This window comes from Kockovaella imperatae (genome assembly GCF_002102565.1).
Source record: "Kockovaella imperatae strain NRRL Y-17943 chromosome Unknown BD324scaffold_2, whole genome shotgun sequence".
Classification (NCBI taxonomy): Eukaryota; Fungi; Basidiomycota; class Tremellomycetes; order Tremellales; family Cuniculitremaceae; genus Kockovaella; species Kockovaella imperatae.
The window spans coordinates 525,222-544,677 of NW_019028942.1; the positions used below are offsets into that span (position 1 = coordinate 525,222).

At 51.4% G+C, this 19,456-nt stretch overlaps 8 protein-coding genes across 8 annotated transcripts; 5 read left to right on the plus strand and 3 right to left on the minus strand.

Moving 5' to 3' along the window:
• Nucleotides 1–334: 334 nt before the first annotated feature.
• On the plus strand, nucleotides 335–2,593 carry BD324DRAFT_614875 (intracellular protein transport-related protein). Its single transcript, XM_022014657.1, has 13 exons — nucleotides 335–459; nucleotides 515–544; nucleotides 597–631; nucleotides 676–807; nucleotides 870–1,000; nucleotides 1,062–1,153; nucleotides 1,215–1,347; nucleotides 1,398–1,506; nucleotides 1,562–1,702; nucleotides 1,773–2,006; nucleotides 2,064–2,176; nucleotides 2,230–2,351; nucleotides 2,400–2,593. Exons 1-13 carry the CDS (start codon nucleotides 451–453, stop codon nucleotides 2,403–2,405), a joined length of 1,287 nt encoding a protein of 428 aa, XP_021873544.1. The 5' UTR covers nucleotides 335–450; the 3' UTR covers nucleotides 2,406–2,593.
• A 98-nt stretch (nucleotides 2,594–2,691) lies between these two features.
• On the plus strand, nucleotides 2,692–5,161 carry BD324DRAFT_614878 (triose-phosphate transporter family-domain-containing protein). Its single transcript, XM_022014658.1, has 17 exons — nucleotides 2,692–2,939; nucleotides 3,190–3,283; nucleotides 3,342–3,386; nucleotides 3,444–3,475; nucleotides 3,530–3,540; nucleotides 3,592–3,616; nucleotides 3,656–3,724; nucleotides 3,779–3,861; nucleotides 3,912–3,942; nucleotides 3,996–4,079; nucleotides 4,132–4,218; nucleotides 4,269–4,279; nucleotides 4,330–4,369; nucleotides 4,422–4,457; nucleotides 4,512–4,700; nucleotides 4,749–4,815; nucleotides 4,861–5,161. Exons 1-17 carry the CDS (start codon nucleotides 2,751–2,753, stop codon nucleotides 4,917–4,919), a joined length of 1,152 nt encoding a protein of 383 aa, XP_021873545.1. The 5' UTR covers nucleotides 2,692–2,750; the 3' UTR covers nucleotides 4,920–5,161.
• Nucleotides 5,162–5,641: 480 nt separating this feature from the next.
• BD324DRAFT_648390 (hypothetical protein) lies at nucleotides 5,642–8,762 on the plus strand (the record flags this gene model as incomplete). Its single annotated transcript, XM_022017832.1, has 3 exons — nucleotides 5,642–5,685; nucleotides 5,745–7,311; nucleotides 7,386–8,762. The coding sequence occupies 3 exons, from the start codon at nucleotides 5,642–5,644 to the stop codon at nucleotides 8,760–8,762; spliced, it is 2,988 nt and encodes a 995-aa protein (XP_021873546.1).
• A 9-nt stretch (nucleotides 8,763–8,771) lies between these two features.
• Nucleotides 8,772–13,350, minus strand: BD324DRAFT_614892 (hypothetical protein). Its single transcript, XM_022014659.1, has 18 exons — nucleotides 12,185–13,350; nucleotides 11,621–12,127; nucleotides 11,516–11,578; nucleotides 11,341–11,460; nucleotides 11,145–11,294; nucleotides 11,015–11,095; nucleotides 10,878–10,966; nucleotides 10,742–10,826; nucleotides 10,600–10,700; nucleotides 10,460–10,555; nucleotides 10,396–10,410; nucleotides 10,282–10,348; nucleotides 10,088–10,232; nucleotides 9,798–10,040; nucleotides 9,727–9,748; nucleotides 9,318–9,667; nucleotides 9,010–9,251; nucleotides 8,772–8,958 (listed from the first exon to the last, which is right to left on the minus strand). Exons 1-18 carry the CDS (start codon nucleotides 13,130–13,132, stop codon nucleotides 8,932–8,934), a joined length of 3,351 nt encoding a protein of 1,116 aa, XP_021873547.1. The 5' UTR covers nucleotides 13,133–13,350; the 3' UTR covers nucleotides 8,772–8,931.
• An 86-nt stretch (nucleotides 13,351–13,436) lies between these two features.
• On the minus strand, nucleotides 13,437–14,243 carry BD324DRAFT_614900 (Acylphosphatase-like domain-containing protein). Its single transcript, XM_022014660.1, has 3 exons — nucleotides 13,910–14,243; nucleotides 13,756–13,851; nucleotides 13,437–13,699 (listed from the first exon to the last, which is right to left on the minus strand). The coding sequence occupies exons 1-3, from the start codon at nucleotides 13,957–13,959 to the stop codon at nucleotides 13,552–13,554; spliced, it is 294 nt and encodes a 97-aa protein (XP_021873548.1). The 5' UTR covers nucleotides 13,960–14,243; the 3' UTR covers nucleotides 13,437–13,551.
• Nucleotides 14,244–15,297: 1,054 nt separating this feature from the next.
• Nucleotides 15,298–17,420, plus strand: BD324DRAFT_614903 (hypothetical protein). Its single transcript, XM_022014661.1, has 8 exons — nucleotides 15,298–15,687; nucleotides 15,747–15,941; nucleotides 15,989–16,066; nucleotides 16,116–16,244; nucleotides 16,289–16,585; nucleotides 16,635–16,717; nucleotides 16,769–16,922; nucleotides 16,978–17,420. Exons 1-8 carry the CDS (start codon nucleotides 15,439–15,441, stop codon nucleotides 17,239–17,241), a joined length of 1,449 nt encoding a protein of 482 aa, XP_021873549.1. The 5' UTR covers nucleotides 15,298–15,438; the 3' UTR covers nucleotides 17,242–17,420.
• Nucleotides 17,421–17,572: 152 nt separating this feature from the next.
• Nucleotides 17,573–18,427, plus strand: BD324DRAFT_648394 (hypothetical protein; the record flags this gene model as incomplete). Its single annotated transcript, XM_022017833.1, has 4 exons — nucleotides 17,573–17,735; nucleotides 17,791–17,868; nucleotides 17,915–18,202; nucleotides 18,267–18,427. 4 exons carry the CDS (start codon nucleotides 17,573–17,575, stop codon nucleotides 18,425–18,427), a joined length of 690 nt encoding a protein of 229 aa, XP_021873550.1.
• Nucleotides 18,278–19,424, minus strand: BD324DRAFT_233199 (hypothetical protein). The gene is made up of 3 exons (XM_022012236.1): nucleotides 19,080–19,424; nucleotides 18,827–19,021; nucleotides 18,278–18,765 (listed from the first exon to the last, which is right to left on the minus strand). Exons 1-3 carry the CDS (start codon nucleotides 19,338–19,340, stop codon nucleotides 18,505–18,507), a joined length of 717 nt encoding a protein of 238 aa, XP_021873551.1. The 5' UTR covers nucleotides 19,341–19,424; the 3' UTR covers nucleotides 18,278–18,504.
• Between the last annotated feature and the right edge of the window lie 32 nt (nucleotides 19,425–19,456).

A 19,456-nucleotide genomic window follows, 5' to 3' on the forward strand; every position in this document is an offset into this window, starting at 1 on the left:
AGACGGTGATGGAGACTTTCGAAAGAGGTCGATGTATTGCAAGCGACCACGATCGAAATAGCATACACCTTTATACTGACTCTGTCCTGTCCAACTCTGGATCGCTCGACTCGAAGGGAAGGGATGAAAGGAACTAAGCTCAATATTCGACTCAAAATCACCTCAATGGATGGATTCGTTTCCCAACTTTTGGGTGCATTTTGGTCCACTCTGAAACCCCCCTTACCGAACGGGCTTATCAAGTGCGAAAGGAAATCTCATGACGTGGATTATTCACTCATGCCGCCCCGACGACAGCGGGTTCATTGGCGTCCGCGCATCCTCTATGGTGCATCATTGTGGTATTCGGCCATACTCCTTGGACTTAGGACTGTCGACGACGGACACAATATATTGAGAGGACGAATTTAGAATCTCTTTTCGGCTCATCGTCTGCGTAGCAAACGAGACATGATCTCTGTGAGCTTCGCTCACACGGCCGTTCTTCCGTCAACAGCTGATGCATCATCATTAGGCATTCTTTATATTCAACCAGAAAGGAGAAGTGAGTAGAAGACTGATACGGAACCGGTCTTGTTCTCACACGATACTTACAGGTCCTCATCTCCCGTCTATTCCGAACAGATCTCAAGTGAGCTATAAGCTTGATCTAGACCCAGCTCACAGCTTCTTCAGACGTTCCATCTCCGATGTCTTCCGTATACAGGTCATCTCCAACCCAGATGTCAGATCACCTATCATCACCCTCGGCTCAACCTCTTTCTTTCATGTCAGGATAAATAACGTTTACGTCGTGGGCGTCACCAAGTGAGTCCGACTGAGCATTTCGCTTTTGCTTTTGCTTTTGCTTGCCTGACATCTCGACTCAGATGCAATGCGTCCGCAGCGTTGGTCTTTGAATTCCTCTACCGCTTCATCCAGATTTCAAGAGCTTACTTTGGCAAACTTGACGAAGAGAGTGTGAAGAACAACTTTGTTCTCATATACGAATTACTGGACGGTGAGTTGGATCAGGACAAGGGATGCAAGACGTCGATTGAACGACTCTGTGCTCTCCCCAGAAATCCTCGATTTTGGATATCCACAGAATTCAGAGATTGATACGTTGAAAATGTACATCACGACGGAGAGTATAAAATCAGAACTGGCAGTGGTGAGTAGAACACAGCTTGTCAGAGGTCTCTGTATGACCCGCCTGACGTGAAGACTTGCAGCGCGAAGATTCGTCCAAAATCACCATTCAGGCCACTGGCGCGACTTCATGGCGTAGATCTGACGTCAAGTATCGTAAGAACGAGGCGTTTGTGGATGTCATAGAGACTGTCAATATGCTTATGAGCAAGGATGGTGAGCCGATGAGATCTTACCATTGGCGTATGACAGCTGAGACCCAAAAGGGGCCGTTTTACGCGCGGATGTCGATGGACAAATCTTGATGAGAGCGTATCTGAGTGGAACACCAGACTGCAAGTTTGGACTGAACGATAAGCTCGTTCTGCAGAAACGGTTAGTCTTGGTTTAAATCTCGCGAGGGCGAGATGCTTATCACCGCTTCTGGTAGTGGAGCCGACCAAGGCCCCAAGTCAGACGATGCTGTCGAATTGGACGACTGTCAATTCCATCAATGTGTCAGGCTGGGTAAATTCGATTCAGACAGGTCCATCTCGTTCATACCGCCAGATGGAGAATTTGAGCTCATGAGGTGAGTCAGCTTGTTTGCTTCAACACATGACATGCGAGATCTCTCCGACTCACACGTTCGACCTTTCAAGGTATCGCTCAACCACGAATATCAATCTCCCTTTCAGACTCCAAACCCACGTCACGGAACCCACCAAATCCAGAGTCGAATATACCATTCATCTGAGAGCCTCGTACGATCCAAAACTCAACGCCAACAATGTGGTGGTGAAGATTCCGACACCGCTGAACACTACCAATGTCCAGGCTAAGGTCGGGGTAGGTAAGGCCAAGTACGTGCCAGGGGACAATTTCATTGTATGGAAGTGGGTCCAAGTCTCGACGGCCTCCACAGAAAAGTCGCTTATAGCGTTTGCACTCAGGATACCGAAGCTCCAGGGATCTCAGGAATGCACCTTGACGGCGGAAGCCGAGCTAGCCACCACGACTCATCGACAACCTTGGTCCAGACCTCCAATCCAGGTCGATTTTTCGGGTAAGCCCTCTACCGAACTCCTACTTGGTCTTGCAGGCTGAACGCTTCCGCAGTGGTCATGTTCACTGCCTCTGGGTTACTAGTTCGCTTCCTGAAAGTGTTTGAAAAGAGCGGGTATCAATCGGTCAAATGGGTTCGGTACCTTAGCAAGGCGAATGGATCTTATCAGATCCGGGTGAGCGGACGATAAAACGATAAAAGGAGTTGCTAATGGAGCTCACAGTTCTAAACGCGCGTCAATGTTTCTTTTATGCCGGACTTTTTTTTGCTGGATTCTTGTAGATGTGTTGTCACGATATATCATGCATTGGTGGATGGGTGGCCCCATGAGTGACTCCTTGCTCTGCATATTGTCCAAGCTAGAGTTGTGGTCCGTTATTCCGGAATCCCCGTGATTTGCTCCCAAAAAGAAAGAGCAGGAGCAGAAGAAAAACGCCGAACGGGAAGCCAGTCGCGCGGGGAGAAGGTCTTTTTTTTTTCCTTGGGTGAGACCGGAAACGTGTGATGGATTTGGTGATCATTTGGTGATAACCTCGTTCCTCTAGAATCATTGTCACAGCCATTCTTTGGGATCATGCCAGCTTCACCACCTCTGCTCCCATCTCATAGTCGAGATTCATCCCCTCTGCCATCGCCTGGCCTCAGCCCCTCACCCATCACTTCGTCCCGGAGGTCCCCGTTGCTCAGTCGGAAATCCGGTTCACCGATGGAAGATAAATTCGGAGCTGCAGAGAATGGGTATATCAATGAGAAGGATGGAGGGGTGAGTGGATTCGGAAGGGAAGGGGAGGGAAGGGAAGGGAAGCCAAGCGATGGGCACGACAAGGAGCCTGCCTTAGCTAGCAGAGCTGTCCCACAGTGGCCAGCTCTTCGCTGCATCCTGAGCGGTTCTCCCGTGTCCGTCCCGAGATACGAAAGCCATCAGATGGACACACAGCCTTCATTCCACGGCGTCGAGCGCCGGCGCCGCGCTCAACTCGGGGCTCTTGGCTGACTTGAATTGCTCGACACAGCTCGAAGCGGCGACCAAAAACATTGAGATCACTCCAAACCTTCCGGACGAGAGAGAATCTGCCAAGAAGGGACGCCTCGGAGCAGCTACGATCAGTGAGTGCACTACTATCCCTTGAGTGTGATATCCGGAGGGAGCTGAGCGACCATTTAGTCCCCATATGGATTGCCCTGTCTTCCGCAGTCATCCTGTACAATAGTGAGCTCTGATGCCACAATGTACTGGTTAGACGAGCGTTGCTTATCAGTGCGGCAGAATACTTGTACATCAATCTTGATTACCCTTACGTGAGTCACTCATCGATCCTCAGCATCAGACGAAACGCTAACTCGGCCTCATAGCCCGTCTTCATGTAAGCTCGACTTAGGATTGGACTACGCGCATCTCGACTGACTCTTCGTAGCACCTCATACCATCTCGGATGTGCCGTGAGTAACTTTCATGCTTATTGGATCTGACGCGTCCAGGCTATCGGAACAAGGATCCTCAGAGCTACGACACATTTGATGGACGGTCTGGATCACATCACGATGACCGTAAGGCTCTCCCCTCCTCGCTCAGTTACCATATACGAGCTGATCGTCCCACAGAAAGACCTCTACTTCCGCTCCATCGTCCCTATCGGAATCTTGTTCTCTGGATCCCTCATATTCAGTAATACCGCCTACCTGACGTGAGCCTGCTCATAGATTTTACTGAATCGGTGGCTGATTGCGAACTCAGATTGAGCGTCTCTTTCATCCAAATGCTCAAGGTGAGCCTAGAAGAGGAACTACAGGTCGGGATTCAGCTGACTCCTCGACGCAGGCGTTCACACCCGTTGCCATTCTGTTGATCTCGGCAATCTTCAAGATCCAGACGTTGAACTCTCGTCTCGTCGTCATTGTCCTCGTGGGTGCCTGTGCAAAGACTGCGCGCAGAAGGACCATTGACTCCAAGCCAGCTCATCTCTACTGGTTGCGCCTTGGCCGCTGCTGGCGAAGTCCATTTTGAGATGTTTGGCTTCATGTGTCAGGCAACAGCCGTCCTTGTGAGTATCATTGATCCGTGCTGTGGACTATTCACTGATTTCTGTGCTAGTTTGAGGCCTCGTGAGTGACTGACAGCGTCTCTGCACTCGAGTCCGCTGATAAAGTCATAGACGTCTCGTCATGATTCAGATTTTGCTGCAGGGGTTCAAGGTCAGTCATCCAGGACCCTGACACGAGACTTCCAGCTGATGCTGTACTATAGATGGATCCATTGTGTTCGCTTCACTACTACGCTCCGGTGCGTCGCGCGTCAAGCTCACTGCTCCATTCCTGAACACTTCTCTCCCCTCAGGTGTGCTCTTTGATCAATGCGTGTTTCATCCCTTTCACAGAGGGAATGGCTCCATTGAAAGAGGCTATTCGAATAGGACCTCTGATCATGTTAACGAATGCCGGGGTCGCATTTGGCTTAAACGTCGCCGCTGTGTTCTTGATCAGTGCCGCTGGCGGCTTGGTCCTTACCCTTGCAGGTGTCTTCAAGGTAAGTCTAGGGAGCGTGGGCAAATCGCGAGGCTCACCTTTTGCCCAGGACATTCTTCTCATCTCTGCAAGTGTCATTTTCTTCGGCAGCTCAATCACGCCCATGCAGATCTTTGGTGAGGTTGTCCTCCTTGACACGTTCAATGCTAATACAGCTTTAGGATACTCGCTGGCACTTGGCGGCTTATTCGCATACAAAAGCGCCTCTGGCAAGAAGTAAACGACTTGCTCATACATCATCTTTTCATTCTCGGCTTCCCGCACATGGCTTAGATCAGCATGCACATTAGACTACGGACTGCAATCGACCATAACCGATCGCGGGCGAGAAGTCTGAAAGCTGGGGCAGACTCGCTGCGCCACGGTTTTGTGGATCGATCGATCCCTTAACACAATTTTCTATCAACTGATGTTTCCGTGACCTGGCGAGAGGGACATTTCCTCGATACCGTCCTTTGGCTGGATAAGCCGAAAGATGTTTTCTCCAGCCATTCTTCTCCATCCTAATGGTATACCCCTCGCTGATCCTTAACTCTTTCTCACGGCCACGGATGCGAACCACAAAAGTTCCTTTATGCCTAGAATTCCAGAGAGGCGAAAACACCTCAGGGGCCAATAACCTGATCTTTCTAACGGGGACCTTTTTGAGGTAGTCTGGGTCATTCCCGTCCAGGCAATCTGATCCCATGATCAGCTACTAATCATTGACGAGCTCCTTACAATGATTGTTCATCTGCTGTCTCCATTGGACTTCTGGACACCATCAGGTGGCAGAATCGGTTCTTGACTCTACATTTACCCCCTGTATCTTTCGCAAGATGGCCAATCAGCGATTTGCTCAGCACTGAAGCGCAGGAGGCTTTGTTCAGACCTTCGGGGGCACGCTGGCTTCTGCAGTAACTCTTGACATTGCACCTCTTCTGGACGCCTAAGCCCAACAGAATGTGTGAGACGTCGCCGATAACGAGAATTTACTCGCAGTCTACGTGAGTCATACAGGATCCGGGTCCTCAAGAAACAGTACATTTCTGACCCAGTTTCTCAGTGCAAAGATTTCTACAACATATCTCACCTCGGCACTTGTCGTAATCCCCGGTACAAAAACAGTTGCAACATTCACTACCTCAGCATGTCTCGCTCCTTCGGATGGATCTCGCGCCAGCGCATGGACTTCGTCTTTAACAGCAGGCACAAATACAACATGGTCCAGTCTCCTGCCGAGGTCCACTTCGGTGGCATTACCTAGGCAAACTACGTCTGGTACGACGCAAGGATCGAGCAACTCAAGTGGCAGCTTGGGAGGAGTGGAGTCCTCTTCGTCTTCACGACCATCGACATCCTCCTTGTGGAGCGTTCTGCTGGATGACAGGGATACTGAGTCTAATATCACTAGCTCTCAGGGTTCATTCAGGAGGAGCATCCGCGAGAATCCTCGGAGCGCCAACACCTCACCGTCTCGACCGTCTTTCGCATCCCCGAGTCCGACAGGGCATCATGCGTCAATCTACCACGGCCCGGAAACTGCCAACCGGGCTAACGTCGCCCATATATCCACGGACCACTACACGAACTCTGTATTTCAAGACAACCAAGGGCCTCCCAATTTCAAGCGACACAATTACCTACTAGACTTGCTCGGACATGGTGATTCCTCGGAACACTCGGACAGTTCTGACCACTCGGACTCGAGCAACTTGGATCTTTCTGACAATTCGGATAGGAATGAAGATGACGGCGCTTGTACATCGTGGACGACCATAACGACGTATTCTACCGGTTCGGGAGAGCCGACCTCCACATTTTCGACCTATACAGTGATGACGACCACTGACGTTGTCACCAGTGTCCTCGTATCGACCGTGTACGCTTCTTGCTCCGCGTCTCCAACAGGTATGAGTCAGCCGAGTTCGAACAAATGGACCGGACCCAATGCGGGATCCGTTGGCCTTCAGACAACTATGCAAGCCTCTATGAAGCCATCACTAGCTGCTGCAAGTCCAACGCTTTCTGCGTCTGACACGTGGTGGGAGACATCTCAGGCAGCATCATCGAGCTCTACAGAGAGTAAGCCAGAAGCTATTTGGTCTTTCGTGGCACCCTCTGACTGGAGTGTTTCAGCGGTGTTGAGGAGCTCTGAAGGTGGAAATGCAGAAGTGGCAGAGGTGACGTCTTCCCATGACTGGGATGCTGCATCGTCATCATCAAAGGAAGAGGCCAGTTTGTCTTTTCCATTGGTCGACTCAGCTTCAAGCCAGTCGAGTTCGACTCAGACCAAGATCTTGGGTCTTCAAACGTCAAGCATTGAAAACACCTGGACCCGCCTTCCGACTCCATTGTCCGTGACGATATCTGCATCTTCAGTTGCCGGATTGGAAGAGCATCCTGCGGAGCAGGGTAATGCCACCTCATCAAAAGCTGTATCTGCCGGCGCTGCAGTCGGAGGTGTGGTCGGACTGCTGCTGGCGATCGCTGCGATACTGGCATTCATCCGATGGTGGCTGCAGCGAAAGCGGATAAAGAGAACAAGGATGATGCGGAGTAGTTGGTTCTACGGAGGGGACGTAAGGGAGGAAGAGAGGTACGACGATGATGAGAATGAAGTGCGGACAGAGGTGAGTAGTCTCGAGCGGTTTAAGTTTGAGTTCAGCCACACAGACCTTGAAACTGACATTGTCGGACCCGACAGCAGAAGCACCGATCGGCTGGACCTCAATCCCGCTTCTCTACCACCTCTTCCAGTGCTCATCGAGACTCTCGGATGCCGAGCTATCGACCCAGTATAGTACCTTCGTTTCTGACTCTCGGGACTGCTTTTCGCCATTCTAGCCATCGCTTTCCATCCATGTTGCCGACGACTGGAAGACACTCTGGACGGTTCCCAACGATGAGACAAGATTTCAGAAAATCAATCAGTGGCATGGCTGGTCCCGGGAGACGTCGTCAGTCCGAATGGAGATACACAGATGAGATTGAAACGTCGCCGCCTGGCCTGCCTCCTTTGCCCGTGAAGACTCCGCAAGACGCTCTGGCTTCTCGAGATGATCCTTTTGCGGATCACCTCAACATAAAGGAACTACCTCCTGTTCCGCCTCTGCCCTCAAGCTATGAGGCAGGACCTCGAGCATTGCTTTCTGATTCCGTTGTACCTGCTTCAGCGGGATACACTGCTTCCGGGTGGACTGCCGCGGCGCCACCTTCCGGACTTGATCCAGCCCCTCGCCCAACTCTGACTTGGGGTCATTCATACGCTTCGCCATTCATTCCTCCATCGTCACTCTCCAGCCAAAGCGAAGAAGCATCACGACAGTCCAGTAAGGCTCAGACAGAGATACTGTCATCCGCCGCGTTGCCCTCTCCCATTGGCCATGCGGGATCTCCCGATAGCGAAGCTGAAGAATCGGGTTCGAATCGAGGTCAAAGTCATTACTCCAATCTAGGAACTGTCCAATCAATCTACTCTCAAGCAGAGAGCTTTTACCTCGCCGACTTGCCCGAGGAGATCGGCCGAGCGATCACTGCTCCAGGTCGAACTTCCATCGAAGTTCAAGGTATGGGCGGCGTATCCTATAGAGGTTCAATACCCTTCCCTGAACCTCGTGTACATCTCACATCGAACCCATCCTCGATACCTTCAAACCAACTTGGTCGGACACTCACTGTTATCTCACAAACACCTTCGTCCTCCGCTTCGGAGCAGCACGCCTCGATCCAGCCACAAACGCAATTGGGGGACGATGGTCGACGCGAAAGGGATAACAGCGTCTTTGAATTCTCAAGTATGGCCGGCGGAAGCGAGATAGGTGCTAGACAGACTCAATACACTCATCGGACTAGTCGTAGTGCTGCCGATACAGAAGTCACGGGCAATTGGTACGACAAATCACTCTGGGATGAAGGAACCTCAGGCAGGGTTCCTGCCTCGAGAGTCCCCATCGGTGGCGTCTCAGACAAGGGCAAAGGGCGTCATACCGATGAGAGAAAGAGCCGAGGGAAGAGTGTGAGGTGGGGAGACGAAGAGGAAGAACCTCTTCCTAGGGTATTTGAGCTGGCAAGGGCACTGTGACTGCGGGACCCCCGGAAATTATGATACATCTGGCTCTTGCTAGTGTGTCAACTGTTTGCTGTTACAGCACAAATTTCTAAAAGATCGTGTATGACTAGATATCTAAGTTTGGAAATACAATGTACGATGTATCGCTACAACAGATGTACCAGGATCCTCCCAAGCAAGCTTACGCAACAGCAGGAAGTGCAAACGTCTACCGTCTCCGTCAACAATTGCGGCGAAGCGGCTTTCTTGAAGCGCTCACCTCGACAATCTCCAAGAGACCCTTAGGGCATATAGCTAGCATGTCTTGATCTGCCCGACTCAATCTGAGAGCCTGCATCCCTCTCTCCCGCACGACTTCGCACATTCTCCCATTCCCGACTTCTCGCACTTCGGCCCTGCCTCCTGTTTCTTCGAAAAGCAATAGGTAAGGAGGTCTGAAGGCGACGTAGGACGGAGTCACGTTCCACCGAATGAAAGAGCCGTCACGAGCGATCTCCCCATCTGTCGGGGGCGTTTTAGCACCAGTGAAGACCCTCTGTTATGTGGGATCGAGACCTGCACACTTACACTTTGTCACAAAGGACGCTCCCCAGTCGTATACCAACGCAAATTCATTCTCCGCCACTTGATACATTGCCATTGGTTTCCCACTGCCCAAGACTCTCATAAGGTGAGAGTTGCCCTGTACAGCGAGGGGAAAAGTTGGGATAGCATTGAATGTCGGGTTCCCAGCCTCCGCAATGACAAAGCCCTTTTCGGTGACGATTGCTACTGTCTGTTTGAAGAAGGAGAGATCAGTCGCAAAGCCTGGGATCGTGAGAGCTGCGAAACGACGAAAAGGGGTAGTGGCATATGATCGATCGGGATTGGAGGCGAGCAGTGGTTCTTCGAATGAGATATGCGTCTGATGTGAGTTTCTGGAGACGAACAGGACGGTCAGTCGTATGCACCAGCGCTTGACCGACGCTCAGCTCACTTGGCATACGCTACGTGAACCACTAGTCAACATGATCAGCGAGGAAAAACATCTTTTCCCACCTTACTCACCCATTGTCCGACCTTTAGTGACACCAACACGCACAAAAGCTGTTGGCTGCTCATGCGCACTGAGATCGTACCCGCCGCCACGACTCTTGGTCTGCCAAGTTAATGGTTCATGAGTTGGAACCAGCTCATTCAAGCTATATGCGATAAGGGAACCAGATATAAGGACGAGGAGCCATCCGAATTCCGGGACCACCGAGACCGACGTGATGAAACCCGATGAAAAGCGGATTAATTCTCGGTATGCTGTATAGTATCATGAACCGCTGTCCAGGGTTCAAAGATTGACTCACATCGTGAGTCCCTGCGCCAACCGAACCACAGACTTCGCATCGTTGCGACGCAGATGGTTTCGCGCCCCAACCACTTGAAAGTGTCCGCCGCGAGGATCGGATCTGCGATCTCTGGAGGTATGAAGATGCTGTGAATCGCGAATAGCTGAATGGTGTCTATCAGATGGGCTCATCACTGGACACGACAGGCCTACACGATTGCTTTCTGCGTCGAAAGCTCTTAAAGCCTTCGCGTTCTCGATCTTCTCCTTCCACTGAGCGCTAGAAGTATGTCAGAACTCGGATAGGAGCCTCTTTTAGCAACTAACCGAGCATTCGCAGTCCTAATATACGTCAGGATAGTCAAAAGCGCCGATGATCAAGGTCACTCACGCGGTACACAGAGTGTAGCTATGATTGCTCGGTCTAGCTTCAGACGAGACGGTAAACGGATACATCAACCTCTCAGATCGCTCCACTGCTTGATTACTGTTGCACTTCAGCAACGTTCTCTAGGAGTTCGATTGCCTTACCTTGCAGATCGAGCGTGTCGCCTGACAGTGTTCAGATAATCGTATCGACGTTCTGGGACACCGTCCGCGGTTTCCAGAGTCAGAAAATCCAGATGAATAGGCTGTAGAGGGTGAATAATATCCGAAGAGCGTAGTCACTCACCCTAGATACGACGACGTATTTGCCGCCCTCTTCATCTCGAGTGAGTATGAAGTAATTGTCAAGGAGGAAAGCATGGAGATCTTGCCTGTCGATGGCGTAAGCTTGGCTCGAATATCAGCTGGATCGGCAGCCTCACCATCCATGCCAATTTGTCTCTGTTCTGACACGACGGAAGACGTGACCGGCGTACACTAAAGTCCGCTTCGGATCACCGATGTCCAGTTCCTGCAGAGCGTGAGGTTCGTTTCAAGGAAATCAAGGGATCGAATATACCACAATCTCTCCTTTTCTGAACATCATCCGCTCGGCAACATTCCAAAGCCTGATCTTAGCCTCGGCACTTTCGATGCCAGGCTTAGTCATTCGTCAGCTAGCGCAGTAGAACAAGGTTTGCGGCTCTCACCTGGCTGGCTTTCAGGGCTCCCGTCAATATTGCAGAGACAGTCGGTATCTCCTCGTGATCTGGATGATCCTCAGGCGTGATCCTCAGCAGCGCCTCGAGGAGAAGGAGCAATCGAGGCAATCTTGTGATCGGTCGAGATAGAAAGACCGACTGCGTCCCGTTAGTGCTGCTCGGTCATTGGATTCAAACCACCCACCAGATCGCGCTTCCGAGTAAGTTGTGTTGTGTTGCGAACCTCGAGAAAGTTCCTGAATCCGGGATTCTTGGCCTTCTCTCGTCGCACTCTCGCCTCGGCGAACGGATAGTTCTTCATGTACTGCAGACATACTTAGTGGTCTTCAGGCGACTTTTCATAAGTGTCAGTCGCTCACTTGTTCGTACAAACTGACATGCTCGAGAAAGTGTTGAAGTAAAAGATCGGTCCCAGATGTGAGCTATCAGAGTCAGTCTTTCTGCCCCGGCGCTGTGCCACTCACCAGAGGCCATTCATACCTCTGTCGCTCGAGCAGTTTCAAAAGCAATCTTTCATGAGCTTCTCTGAGAGCTGGTGCACAGCTAAAGACTTCATCAATGAAAAATTGCAGGCGCGATTCCGGCTTGATGAGTGGTTGAGCGCGGTCTCTCAAGGGTTTGATGAATGACTGTGACGACAGATCAGCATAGCGAGTTAGTATTGCAACATGACTCACATCGCAGACTGTCCTGAGATCTCTGACGTACTCCACTTCTCCCTTGACTAGTTCCCACCATAGCCCTTGTCGCCTGACCTCTGCGCTGCCCAAGCTTTCGAAGAATGATGATCCTACGAGCTCGTGCCATTCTGGATCAGCCTTGATCAGTTGTATGTGATCGCTTGATGCTGAGGGAGAGGCGAGAGGAAACAACTTGGGGGAAATCACGGACGTGTCGTGGCCTGAGGAAGAGGTCGAAGATTGAAAGGCCAGAAGGAGATTGTAAGATGCAGTTGGGTCGATGTGCGTACCCTGACGGAGATCATTATAAGTGGTTTTGCCCTGAGGAAGAGAAGGAAAACTACCCACCTTGGTCTTTGGGGTAGATGGATCCGGCAAAGGTTCCCGCGAGGCGTCGATGATGGTACGAGAGACGGTCGTAGCTGGACTGCTTGGCGCTGACTGCGTCGACCTCGTCGACTTTCGAGTGGGCTGAGATGAATCAGCAAAGGACGTGGAATGATTTCGCATCACCGAGCTCACCGTGACTCGCAGCTTTTCTCTTCCGACTAGACTTGGGTCAATCCAGCTATACGCATCTGGCTGAGTGTCGTCGTCTGTATCCACGTCTCCATAGTCGTTACCCCAGTGATGTGATCTTGGGCGGAGACCGTCCGTGACACCGCTATCATTGTTGCCGCGCTTGGGCTTGGTCCAAGGCCATCCCTTGTCGGACCGTGGATTATCCGTATCCAGCATGTCGAGCTGAGCAAATCCTTTGCCGAGTTTGACAGTAAGATCTTGAGCATCGGATGAATCGCCATTAGAGTATTCAGCAGGCGAAGGCGAACCGCTTGCCCTGTTCCTGTCTTGATCGGATGTTGAGCCGCTGGACCGATCACTCCAACGCGAATTCCCCGAGGTCGTTCTATCCGCCGCCATACTCCAAGGCCGAAGTTTCTGCATCGCCGATTTGGAAGATGGTGATGGAGTCGAGAATGGGTTAGGGAAGGGCGCTGGAGGATCAGGTAAAGCTCTGGTAGGAGCAGAGGACACGCGGGCGTTCATAGGGCGGGAAGGACCAGCTGCACTAGGAGAAACGTTCGGGTATGATGGGACATTGTTCTGACTAAAGGAAGTGGGGGGAGGTGGCCTTCTTGTCGGTGTGACATCTGTCGGAGGTGGTGGAGCAGGGCGATAAGTTGGTGAGGATCTAAGATGGGTATGGTTGTAGGAGGAATGCCGAGCGTGTCCTTTGGCTGTGACGACGGGAAGACGAGTCGATGAGGAATGATTGTGCCCGGACGAGTTCATCATGCTGAAGCGGACTGGATGAGCCGTTGACGAAGAATTCCAGGTCTAGGTGTGGCATCCGCTGTTGATGATGTAGGGTTCTCAAGATGATCGTCGTCAGCGTTCAGGAGTGTCATCATCCAGCAGAGGCAAGTGTCGTCTCTGCAATCATCCTCGACTCCTGCAGGTCTCGACTAGCTTTTATTATTAGCTGAAGCCAAGTGGACGATATGGATCGATGGATGGTGGTAAACAAAAAAAAAAGAAACAAGCAAAAAGTCCGGAGAAAGAGCGGCGGCGGCGGTCGCGGCAGCGGCGGATCATTCAATCGAGGTCATGGACGATGCATGGCATGGCATGGCAGGTTCCAAGGTTGTTGAGGTCCCACTGATACCCCGTCTCGCTCACTCACTGCTCATCACGCGACCGTATCGCAACGCGCCTCATCCTCTATAATGTCTCACTTCATATCCGGCCTTGTCCGATCCCAATGCTCTCCGTACCTCCTCTTCACTGACGTTGGACTGGGCAGAAATGATCTCCACACCTGTTACCTGAGCTTGAGAGGGGCCCTTTTTGAGATACGCCTGGCTGAGAGAGTCATCATCAACGAGTGCCAGTGGTCGTCGGTGATTTCTACGACTCACAATTCTCTGATCTTCTCCGTTGGTCCTGCTGCCATACCCTCCACACTTGAATCTGGGTGATTATGGCACCATCCTCTCAGACCAAGTTTGTTTGCCCTAGCTTTGCGAGTCAGCTCGCTGCCGATCAAGAGGATGAAAATGAGCCAGAACTCACTCTTTCTGTGTAGTCTGACGGAAAAAGACGCCCTGATGGTGGAGCAGCATGAGTCCTGCGCCAGAAAACTCTGTCTCGCAGAACCTACCTGGACTGTCCCAGTCCTATGTCAAGTTAGTCTGAGGATCTCATGTCGTCCAGCTGCGCCCTACACTTTGTACTGGATGAGGTCCATGACACCTCGACAGATGCTAGAGGGTCGCAGATTGAAAGCCCCTAACTCTGGCACTTATCTGAGCCACTTAGCGGTGGTTCGATGTGTTTATGCTACGGTATCGCCGCCCGACTGATCTCGTGAGCCGCTGAAGATGAACAAGCCATGCAAAGCATTGAATGCATCCCTTCAAAGCCGGCTTCATAAGACTTTCCCGGCGAACCGGAGCCCGGCTTGGAGGGATGACGTAACGAGAACTCCAGAGGATTGAGGCGCATTGCATAGGACCATGGAAACCTTACAGGAGGCTTCTTATGCAGTTGAGATAGGTGTTGAGAGGGTGACATCTACTTAGTATCGGCGACGAGAGCCCCGAGAGTCCTTGGGGGGGAAGAAGCGGGGGAAAAGCAGCGGTGAAGACGTTGAGCTGTTGATGTCGAGCGGCCGACGTCTCCAAACTTCTCCTGATGATTGAGCGTTCGGTGACTGTGTATTCATCGAACACATGCTTCATCTGGCCGGTATCGACCAGTGCACAGAAGAGGTAACGTTTCTTAGATCGTCGTTTAGTTTGCTCAATGACTCGGGTCGAGACATCACCCCTAGCTCGATCTCCAAGATAATCGTCCTTCTCATCTGCAAAGATTCCCCACTGATCACAGGAAACAGGTCCAAGACCGGTACCGGCCTACTCCACAGTCGAATGGCGACCATAGCAAGGTACGGAGGGTCCGGAAAAATGCCGCGTTGAGGGTTACTCGGCAGTAGTTTTGCTCTAATGGTGCCGTTCTCCGTAGCTAAGACGGACCGCGTTAGGCAAACGCTGGAATATCGCAGGTCAGGGTTCGCTTTAGGTCTCAGATACATTCGGGCCAGAGTTCAACAGCGATCTCAACATCATAGACGAGCTCATCCAGTCCGTTTAGTCGACACGCTGCACCACAATTGATGGCAAGGTCTACATTGAGCCGATCGAGGATGACGGTCATTGCCACGGAGATCTCATGGAGCTGAAATGCTTGATGCCGACGGCTCATTCAAGCGTATCGAACACCTACAGTGAATCGAACACCTACAATGACTTACTATCACATCATGGCAGTCCATGATGTCTGTGAGGGCTGGACGCACCCAACATCTGACTGCACATGGCGAATGATATCGTGGTATGAGGAATACATTCAACGGAATGGATGATCTTCTGTATACTTTATGCTTAAATGGAGACTCGCCTCCCTGGTTCACGGACATCAAAATCACGTGATCATTTCCGGATGCAGCGACAAGCGCCGTTCCGACTCGGCGACTCACTTAAATTCCATGTCAATCACCGTCTCATTGTACAACTTGGGTCTTGTACAGGCCAAGCATAGCGATGCCCAGGCTTCACGTGGGCCTTATATCGTCTCCATGTCTGGCGGGACCATCCAGGCTGTCGAGAGCGTCCAGCAAGAGTGCATTGAACCGCGAAGCACCAAATCGAGATCCCAGGCGGAATGCTTCAACCTCTAGCACTTCGACGACCCAAGATGCTGATTGGCGATCATGGCTGAAGCGTGCATCTTCATTTAACATGATACAAGACGGCTCAGGCAAGGGTAAAGCATTGCTTTTTGCTGGTCTGGTAAGTCGTGTGCTATGAATCGTGTCAGCATATCCACATTAGCTGAAGCTCAAGATCAGGGCTCATATCCTCACACCCCTTATTCGCCCACCCAAAGCTCCCTACAGATCTGGGAGTCGGCTTCCGAAGCACTTCTCAATCCCGATGCGACCATAGGGTATTGGCCGAAAGGCATGGAAGAGTTTGCGGATGCTCTTAGGGGCGGTATCGGCATCAGGGGTTGGTTGCGAGGTTGGGTTGAAGGGAGAAGCTTGGTTTGTTGGCCTGCGCGCAAGTCAGGACTGAGCTGACATTGACTCAGGATGAGTTGATGCGGCGGGCGGATGTCACTGCCGCTTTCATCTTGACATCGTCTATTGCCATTCTCGCAAGTGCTCAGGTGAGGGCAATTTTGTGAAAACCTGGACAGCTCTGATTTGGTCCCACAGGAGACTGCAGGGTCAAGCTCTCTCTTACCCCGCGGAACTATGTATCTCGCTGGTCACGGATTTATCGGCACACTCACTGCTCTCGTTGCAGCGGACAGATTGGACTTGCCTACCGGCGTACGCCTAGCGGTAAGCATCAGTTCGTCTTTGATACCTAGGCTGATCCCACTCAGATGATGTACGCGTCCTTATCACCCTCACCTTCGTCGTTACCCCACCTCAAGCCCAAATTTCTCAGCACCGTCATGTCCGCCAGGCAATTTCATTCTCTCTCGGGACCCTCGTACACTGTGCCACACGTCAATTCGGACGAGGATGCTGAATCTCCCGACTCATCTGCAGAGCGAAAGAGGGCGATGCAGTTAATATTAGATGAGGTCCACGGAATGCAGAAAGGGTGGTGGGACAAGGGAGGGGAAGAATGGGCAGCGCCTGCGATCATCAACTCCAGCAAAATCCTGGTCCTATCGGTGAGTTGCCAACTTCTCTTCTCAACAGTGAATTCATGCGCCTGTTCAGGGCACGCAGATGGCGGTGCTGGACGCTATAGAGCGGCTCGAGGTCATGGGATTGGCAAATCCAGTCATTGACATCCCTCAACCGTATGTCAAACCGAAAGTTGTCATGTCCCGGTTCTGATGGTGCAACGTCAGCTGCCCTTACCACACTCGTCTGATGGAGCATGCGATCCCCAAGTTCAGAGAAACGTTGTCGCTGTGCCACTTTCGTGACCCTGATCCTCATGACGCGCAGATGCATGCTGGCACAGTCGGACCCATCATCCTGGATCCCATGGCGACTCATCCGGTAAGCAAAGCGCACCCATTGCCTTGCCCTGGCTGCACGCTGATGTATTGCACAGATGGGTTCTATCCGCTCATCCCTGCTACCCCATTTGACCGAACAATTGAGGTGGCACAAGACGCTCTCAAGATTGTACAAATATCCTTCGACTGATATTGATACTTTCCACACCATCGGACGTGGAGCGAGAGGACTGGGTATCATGCTACGTGGAGAGATCAAAAGACGGTATAAAGGTGCCGAAGAGATCAAGGTGGAGGAATTCGGTGTCAAACCGGGTGAATCAGATCGAGAGAAGTTGATACGCAAGGCCGTGGCGTGAGATCGATCCAGAGGGCAATGTTGTACTTCAGGAGCGAGCTGCTCAATCCCATGTATTGTTCATAGTCAGGTCGTCCATGTCAATGTTCCGATCGGTCGAATCCGGCTCATCAGAGCACGTCTAATAAAATAATGTTTCCGGCGGCGGCGGCAAATGACAAGGATGACGCAAATCGATCGAACGATTGTCCGCATTTTTTGGTTGTTTTGGTCTGAGACGATAGGATCTCAGGTGTAGTCCATACAGCTTGTCAACATCAGCTTCAGATCATTGGATCTGGCCTGCCCTGCCTGACCTACCCTGCCTGAAGCGTGTAAGTACGTGTGAAATCATGTCGTCGAGCCGCAGCAGTGCCGATCTCGACCGCCCACCAACACCGGAGCAACTCGTCGAAGCTCAATCGTCGGAGCTCTTCGATGAGGATGGCCACCGGACGACTTTTGGAGAATTGACCAGGGGCAAGCGAGTGGTAGTGATCTTCATCCGTCATTGGTGTGAGTGGTATATGGCTCGTGGACTTGAGTGGTTGGTTGATCTCGTCTTTTCTAGGGTGTATCGTTTGTCAGACATACATTAAGAGGTTAGCAGCTCAGATACCGCCGTCCAACCTTCCAGAAGGGACTTCTGGTAAGTCGAAGACGCTAGGATCTCAACCTGATCTGATTTCGGCTAGTCATCGTCATCGGATGCGGTGGCTATGCTCCAATCAAGGCATACAAATCAGGCTCTTCGGACATTTACCCAATTTACGCCAATCCTTCGCTCTCACTGTACAAGCTATTCGACTTTACAGCCAAATTGAAACCTGAGGATCCTGATAATCCCAAAGAATATACATCAGACCTTGGGTCGAGTGTTCAGAGGGTGTTTACGGGGCTCAAAGTGGCCTTGAAACGGATCGATCATCTGAATTCTCATGGCCCCATCGCACAGAATGGCGGAGAAGTCGTATTGGAAGCCGGTAAGTTGAAGACAAGCGCTGTTGAATTGTAGGTATTCATTCCATCGCTGACCCAATGGAGTAGACGAAAGATGCTCCTTCTTTCACCGGATGCAGAATACTGCTGACCATACCGATCTGATTCACCTCGCCAAAGCTATCGGAGCAGAATACAACCCCCCTAGCGCCGCCGAGAAAGCCAAAGAAGCAGAGCCAATGACGTGTGATGGACCGGTCAAGGCTTAAGTGACGGCGAGAGCTTCGTGATAGATGCTACATGATATATTGCGTGTCTTACTCAGTCACCATCGAGAGAAACAACTCTAGCCGACCGTCGCAGTTTCAACACCTCCTCCCCAACTGCTCACCCAGCGTCTCCACCACCCACTCTCTTCTCCTTTTCGACCGGCTCCCGATCTCAGATCACCCATAAGTCCAGAAGCCTGAGGGTCAGACTGAAGAGTGACTCTGTTCTGTAGGATGTGGGAAGCGGGGTATAATGCAGCTCTGATGGATGTTGCTGTAGCGGCCAAAAACAGAGTTCCCCAGCCCCATAAAGCACCTTGAATCAAAGGAGAGAACAGCTACGTGGAGAGTGGTCAATAAAACAACGATTGTCGATCCATAGATGAGCAGAGAACCCACCTGATCCCGGATAGTGACATAGATAACCATTGACCAATCCACTCGCCAACGTTTATCCCAACCGAATACCGCATCGTTGTCCGCTGATTGCACCAGAGAAGTGGTGGCTTGTGATGCATCCGCCGTGCTCTTGGTGCGTGAAGAAGAGGCAGTCGTCGAAGGAGAGAGAAAAGGGCGGATGGATAAAAGATACGACTGAGTTTGAAGTGATCAGCGGAATGAGGAGAACAATATTCTCCGTTGAGTAACGAACCTGCTCGTATCTCAGATCAGGCATTGGAGGCATAGCTCCTCTGACCCTTCTCCTAGCATCTCGCTTAGCCTTTCTCTCAGCATTGACACGAGCAGGTAATCGATCATCGATAGAGAGATCATCCACTTCGTCCTCTGAATCCCCGTCTATAATTCCAGCTCGTTTCTCATCGAGGGGTATATCGTCTGCTCGATGCACGGCTTGAGCGTGTCGGCCAGAGGGGTCGCGAAAGATATTGTGAGATGGATCTAGGGTTGTCATGACTGTTGCTTTGGCGCCAAAAGCAGTGACAGAGAACGACAAAGAGGTAGAGAGAGTGTTGGTTTTAATGACAACGAACGGGATAAACGGAATTCCGAGAGATGGGTAATAACTCG